At 35.8% G+C, this 7500-nt stretch overlaps 1 protein-coding gene and 1 long non-coding RNA gene across 2 annotated transcripts; both read left to right on the forward strand.

The window, feature by feature from the left end:
- Window positions 1-2566: 2566 nt before the first annotated feature.
- LOC138859143 (uncharacterized) lies at window positions 2567-3737 on the forward strand. Its single transcript, XM_070141119.1, has 2 exons — window positions 2567-2692; window positions 3410-3737. The coding sequence occupies exons 1-2, from the start codon at window positions 2600-2602 to the stop codon at window positions 3611-3613; spliced, it is 297 nt and encodes a 98-aa protein (XP_069997220.1). The 5' UTR covers window positions 2567-2599; the 3' UTR covers window positions 3614-3737.
- Window positions 3738-5340: 1603 nt separating this feature from the next.
- LOC113821613 (uncharacterized) lies at window positions 5341-5985 on the forward strand. The gene is made up of 2 exons (XR_003477203.2): window positions 5341-5447; window positions 5657-5985. It is a non-coding gene; the product is annotated as an uncharacterized lncRNA (long non-coding RNA).
- The last annotated feature ends 1515 nt before the right edge of the window (window positions 5986-7500 follow it).

Consider the following 7500-nt stretch of genomic DNA (forward strand, 5'->3'; position numbering starts at 1 on the left):
CGAGGGAATCCCGGTCAAGACATCTTGGTTTAAAAGCAACCCGTTTAACCTCTTTCAAGGTCAAGAGCATGTGCGTATACGTGTGTGTGCGTGCGTATGAGTTTGCTCCTATGAATACGCGCCTGTGAGTGTGTCTGTGTGTTTCCACGCCTCTTTGTCTTCTCATTCGTTGTATCTCAAATGAATTATCAAATATTCGAGCAATATCCTCGTCATAATTGCTATCGTGTTAAATTGGGGTAAGACCTTTTCACATACGATCAGTGAGGTTAATTGAAGGTTTTCTCTTAAAGATAGGCCTATAGACACCCTTTTCTAGGCCTATATCACTGAACAGCACTTCCACTAATTGTCTTCCTTGTCTGAAGCATACTTCAGCCTCAGTAATGGTTGTTCTTGTTAATGGATATATATTGGTAGTGACTGATGCTTTCGTCCGACCATATGTCAGTTGCTGCTGTGTACAGTCGGTGATATATATTAACCTGATGGGTAGGAGGTACTCACACTTACACGCACGTACACATAGGAACAACTCAGACGCACACACTCTTGACCTTGAAAGAGGTTGTTAAGCCGGTTGCTTTTCAACTCGGGATTCCCTCGTCTTGCTATAGTTTGCCAAACCGTATTCCAGAAAGAACCGGGTTGCTATGGAAAGAACTCTCATATATGTATATATATATATATATATATATATATATATATATATATATATATATATATATATATATATATATATATATATTTTTTTTTTTTTTTTTTTTTTTTTTTTTTTTTTTTTTTTTTTTTTTTTTTGTATGTGTGCATGCGTGTGTGTGTGCGCTTGTATTTGCGCGCATGTGTACGTCTATACCAGACTTGGCCATGTCGATCACAAGCAAGTCTTGGTTTTGATTCCCCGTTAGAAAATGTAGGCCATTTAAATAACAGCCTTCTGTTGATGAATTTTTAGACGATGAAGTCAAGAGTAGCAAAACCTCGTTAATATGTATATGAGGATATCCCGGTGGTCTGCGGTGCCAACCATGGCAGCGTAAATCTTTCCCTTCAAAACCTCTCTTCTAATTAGTTACTTCCTTAGTATATTTTGCCAGAATAGACAGAGACGAAGTGTCCTCGGCTGCATCACGTGGCTATCTCTACTCGATTCAAAACGCTCAACCTGCTGGAGCATATAACGCTGTAGGATACCGTTTGATGTGAAATCTCAGGGCACGAACAAGCAGAACTCTTTAACTCATAATATTATGTGTTGTAGAGTTCAGCTAAGTGGTGATCAGGGCGTGGAACAACACGTGATAAGAAACGGCTTATGAATCTTGCTGAGGAGATCAAATGTAATATTTTGGCGAAGTATTTACACCCTGCTTACTAAGCCTCCTCGACAGGTGCCTACTACTACCTACTCAGTAGGTCAGTAGTAGATCGTTATAGAGTATATTTGGATGAATATTCTGAGAAGCTGTTACATACTGAGCCACTAAACAGCTACCTTGGATGGGAATGGCCTCGTGATTCCAGAACCCAAGTTTGGTAGTAAACATCAAAAACATAATTATCAGATTTTGAAAGAAGCAGTATTCCAGAAAAAAAGAAAAATGTTTTGAAAATGTTAAATGAACATTGCCATTTGGTCGAAGTTAAGGACAGCATTGTTTTCGGATGAAGCTCCTTCGTTATTGTTTTGTTTTCCGGTAAATATAGACTAAGCAGAAATAAGTGATAGTAAACATAGAACCCAACAGACAGTAACCTATGGTAACGTAAGCTACATATATCCCCCATTATTACGTAACTAATAAGAGGTTTTATCTAGACCATAAGCAGAGGGAGATAAAATGCTTTGAGAACAGCAACTTGTCGAGCGTGGGCAATCAATTCAATAAATTAACAGCTATTAATTGCTATATATTGCTTAGAAAAAATGCATAGTGTTTACCGGCGTCAAATATTTATATATATGAAAAACTGGCTACTTATACTGTGAAAATCCATTATTTAACATCCTTGCTAAATCACTAAGACCTAAAAATAATTTCAGTATTTATATTCTTACTTTTAGAATTCATGATACTGACAAACATGACTGATCATCAACTTTGAATAAACACAAATAGATTGAAAACGACATGAATTTTGCAGTGGAACCAATAAACTTTTTAGCGGTAATCTTCATAATTATTACAATTATAAGTAAATGATTATTGATTAAATGATAATTATGATTAGATGGTAATCATTATAACAGAATAATAACAATGAGTGATGGCAATAACAATAATCATCAAAATAATAATGAATTGAAGATATCCCAAATTAAAATGAGGATAAACAGATGGATAATAATAACGATAATGGATGTGCCAATAAAGTAAATACAATAGATAAAGAAAATAAAGTAATGATATCAACAAAAGTGGTTGTGAGAATGCTACTAAAAATATGAATTCTGTTAGTAACTATCGCATTAAAAAAAAAAAAAGACGGTGGGGACAATAGATAAATTAAGGTATCCCTGATTTCCCAAGTTGCTGCAACACCCCTCTCCCCCCCCCTCCCCCAATTCTCTCCCTCCCAACCGCCGCTTAATTTACACATGGCAACCCAACCCGACGCTCGACTATATAAAGCGCTGCAACTGCAGAGGGTGCATAGATTGAGACAACTCAGCTTATTCAAGATGAAATTCGTAAGTTCACTATCATGTGTTCTTTATATTCATGAGCCAGTCAATTTAGTTTAATTCGTATGAAATTCATACCATATATCTGTATCTATATCAATTACTGTATCTAAATATCAAAATATATATCTGTTTGCATATATATAGTAATTTATATGCGTGTAACTTGAATAAATATTTATGAATGGCATACATAATATATAAACGCAAGCTCATACATACAAACACACTCACACACATATATATTATATGTACATATCTATGTATATGCAAATACGTGTGTCTCCCTGTGTATGTGTATGTTTGTGTGTTTATGTTATGTTCCGCATATATATGAGTGTGTGTAGATAGAGAGAGAAAGTGATATAGTGAGATTCACACACGCATGGACACTGACTAACACGCACGTCCACACTCACACACACACACACACACACACACACACACACACACACACACACATACACACACACACACACACACACACACACACACACACATATATATATATATATATATATATATATATATATATATATATATATATGAACACAAACTCAGTAACATGTACACAAAGATATGAGGACAGCCACAGTGACTGATGAATCGTAACGAACAAATGACTGAAATATGTTACGATCCAATTTCATTTTTTATTATTTCTTACACACACACACGCACACATATTCACTTATGTTACTAAGCTCCGTGTCTCTGCCGCAGGTGTCGCTCTTGCTCGCTGTGGCGATGGCTGTGTCTGCCCTGCTGGGGGCAGCACGAGCCATGCCCGAGCCAGAAGCCCTGGCCGACGCCGACCCTTGGGCCTACAGAGGAGGCTACTACGGAGGCTATGGAGGAGGCTATGGAGGAGGACGCTCCTACGGAAGAGGAGGCTACGGCGGAGGCTTTTATAGACGCGGCTGGTGAGGCTCCCGAAGGAAGACTCCGCCCACCGCGCCCTCCAACCGAAGCTCCCGCTCTCGTCTCGCCTGAAGGACAACGAACCCATTTCCGACTTCGCTTCATGACAATAAACCAGTGATTAATTTGATCAACTTTTTTCTATCACGATTCCTTAAATTACTTAGTTGAGTAAGTTAAGTATTATTTGCATTTTAGAACCTAAACTTGATTGCAACGCCTTAAATACTGAATTTCAGCAACATAGTTTCTCTGATTTACCATCAAATATAAAATCTGAAAAAATAATGAACATCTAAGATCAGAAAAAAGATCATGGTATGGATTGTGGAATAGAATAAATGCAATATTCCTAACGAGGATTAAGTGAAAGGCCACAATGAAGAAATAATCAGAATATGCGTGAGGGGGTTAGGCTAGAAGTCTCACCGACAGAGAAAGTAACAAACTATAACAATAAAAAAACGAAACACATTAAAAATAGAATCACAAACAGCAAAACCTGTCAATTTGTTTACTTGGGATTCAATCTGTCATTTGGTACTTCTTCTAAAACGTGTACTTGTGCTTGCTATTCATATACGCAGAAGGGAAGAGGGAAGAGAGTGGCCAGTAGAGAATACAAAGAAGAGAAATGAATAGCCCTACAGTTAATAGCACTTTTTATTTAAGGGATTTTTCATTTGTATATATGTATATAATCTATGGACGTGTCTAATATATGTGCATGTGAGAGCATGTACGTATGTGTATAAACACTTTTAAAGATTTAAAGAACTCACAGAATATATGCCTGCTTCAATTGTAGTTCATTCACCTCTTGTGAAAACTTATATTCGAATCAACAGACAAGTTTTCCCAAGTGGATCCTAAACAACATATACCTACACAGTAAACCAAAAAGAGAAAACAAATGAGCATAGAAACCCTTTCTTTATACCATTTATCGGCATGATGAAGGCATTTGATCCTGTAGCATTGGCATCTGATTATTCGAAATCGCATTATTTACGTCAATTGCAAAACAATCGAGAGTAAGAAAGTGCTAAAAAAAAAGGAAAATCTACCATGAATATTCACGTAAAAATATATTAGATAGTTGAATGGTTGTAGTAAGGGTCGAGGCAGGGTGATACCTTTCCATCCAAACAGCTCAGTTAATTTTGATATTAAGGATGTTAGACTGGAGGAGATGGCGTCACGTGGGAAATTAGCATGTAAGAAATCTCAGATTTGTAATCGTAATGACATGTTTTTGATGACAATATATTCAATAAAACTATTCTAATAATCTACCTGTAAATTGTAAAGCAATGAGGGAAATAGTAATGGCAATGATAGTTACGATGATACAATACTTGACAGCAACTCAATAGAAGTTTCAGCGAATATGATGAGCGTAACCATTGTATCAACTCCTATAACAAAGAGGATAGTATATGGAACAATGATAATGAAGCACTCAGTGACGTCTAGTGGTTATGATACTAATAGTGATAAGGATAATGATAATGAAAACAATGATGATAATCATAAGCATAACAGTAATGAAAATGATTACTGATGATTATGTTAATATCAAGAATCATGATAATGATAATAGATAAAGAAATCATAAGAATAAAAACTAATAAGAAAAAAATGTGTATTTCCCTGACTTCCCGAGCTGTTGCAACCCCCCCCCCCATCCCCTCCTTCCCTTGCCCCATCCGCGCCTGTGAGGATACGTCGATTATCCTGCACCTGGCAACTCTTCCCGGCGCCCCACTATATAAAGCGCTGCAACTGCTCAGGCTGCACAGTTTGGGACAATCAGCTCAACTTCACCAAAATGAAATTCGTAAGTTGCATTTATCCTTGCACGTCAGTCCACTTATTTTCATGACTGAAAAATATCATTTTCTGTGAACAGAATTATATATGTATAAGATCCGTATATCTACATAAATGCATATTTGTGTGTGTGTCTGTTCTTATTAGCTTTATTTTTTTCTAAATACATTTTACTGACTCGAACTTAAAGTCCATTAAATTGTGTCTGCTCTGCAGGTGTCGCTCTTGCTCGCTGTGGCGATGGCTGTGTCTGCCCTGCTGGGGGCAGCACGAGCCATGCCCGAGCCAGAAGCCCTGGCCGACGCCGACCCTTGGGCCTACAGAGGAGGCTACTACAGAGGCTCCTACGGAGGCTATGGAGGAGGACGCCACTACGGAAGAGGAGGAGGCTACGGCGGAGGCTTTTATGGACGCGGCTGGTGAGGCTCCCGAAGGAAGACTCCGCCCACCGCGCCCTCCGACCGAAGCTCCCGCTCTCGTCTCGCCTGAAGGACAACGAACCCATTTCCGACTTCGCTTCAAGACAATAAACCAGATTAGATTTATCGAATTCCTTCCTTACAATCCCTTCTGTCAGACTAAGAGATAGTAGTGATAAATAAGCAATTGCCGTAACAAAAAAGGTAATTGATAAAAAACAGCATTGAGACGATCCTATAATAAAGAATACGAAGGAAAAACACTTGACAAAACGTTAGATTGAGAAAAGAATTTTAAGAAATGTCAATATTTAGGACATATATATCCTGTTCACCAATAAATAGTAAAGAAGAAAAAATCAGATATGAAAAATATCTAATACGAAAAGTCAAACGATAACATGAATTGTAGAACCAAGTATAAATCAGACATGAAAGGAATAAACACGACAGCATTAGAGATGACAAGAATCATATTGAACCTGCATTTCGAAAATTTTCCATAGTTTATACGTGAAGGTACACATATATAAGCACATATATACATGCACGTGTTTATATGTATTTATATATACATTGCGTGTGTGTATTCATATATATATATATATATATATATATATATATATATAGATTCATATATAGAGAGATATATGGATAGATAACCATATATGTGCATATATATATGTTTATGTACTTATATATATAGATATGCATCTATACTTATATACATATGTACATGCACGTGTGTATATGTATCTATATATACATTGCGTGTGTGTGTATTCATATATATATAGATTCATATATAGAGAGATATATGGATAGATAACCATATATGTGCATATCTATATATATGTTTATGTACTTATATATATAGATATGCATCTATACTTATATAGATATGTATGTGTACACGGTGTGTGTCCTCAGTATATATACATATATATGCATATTTATGAGTGTGTGTGTGTGTGGATGGGTATGTGTGCATGCATATCTGTCTATACATTAAAAAATTAATAGACTTTCTGAAGCTTACTCTAATTCAATGCAACCAAAATCATTACTGTACATATACACATATATACTGTGTGTGCAGGCATTATCCTATGCATTTCGCATACTATCTGTTTTCATTTTGTAAGTCGAATTACATTTCATTACTAATAATGATAACATTTAATGATTCCTGCCTCATAATTAGCTTGAGTGACAATAAGAAAGAAGCGATATTAAAAATGTTAGAAAATGTTAGATTGGAGGAAAAGAAGAAGTTACGTGAGGGATAACCAATCGAAGTAAAATTATTTTTGGATAATTATAATGATATATAGTAATGGTGATGGTAACGATAATGACGGTTACTATGGTACTTCACTCTTAGCAGTTGCAGTGATGATGATAATCAAAATTATAATAGTGATAATGGCATTGCAATACTAATAACGATAGTGATAAAGCTACTAATGTTTACGATAATATTGATGATATTAATGATGAGAAATATAATATTCATGATACAAATCATGACAATAATATCAATGATAATACTAATGATAATAATGATATATAACATCAGTGACAATAATGATAATGATTGTAATTGTCAATGATAATGGTAATGATAATGATGATTATATA

This window comes from Penaeus vannamei, chromosome 27 (assembly GCF_042767895.1).
Source record: "Penaeus vannamei isolate JL-2024 chromosome 27, ASM4276789v1, whole genome shotgun sequence".
NCBI lineage: Eukaryota > Metazoa > Arthropoda > Malacostraca > Decapoda > Penaeidae > Penaeus > Penaeus vannamei.

Excerpts from the sequence above, each read along its gene's own strand:
- LOC138859143 (XM_070141119.1), top strand. The coding sequence starts at position 2,600 with ATGGCAACCCAACCCGACGCTCGACTATATAAAGCGCTGCAACTGCAG. Across the intron at positions 2,693-3,409 it reads GCTTATTCAAGATGAAATTC|GTGTCGCTCTTGCTCGCTGT; the intron begins GTAAGTTCACTA and ends TCTCTGCCGCAG.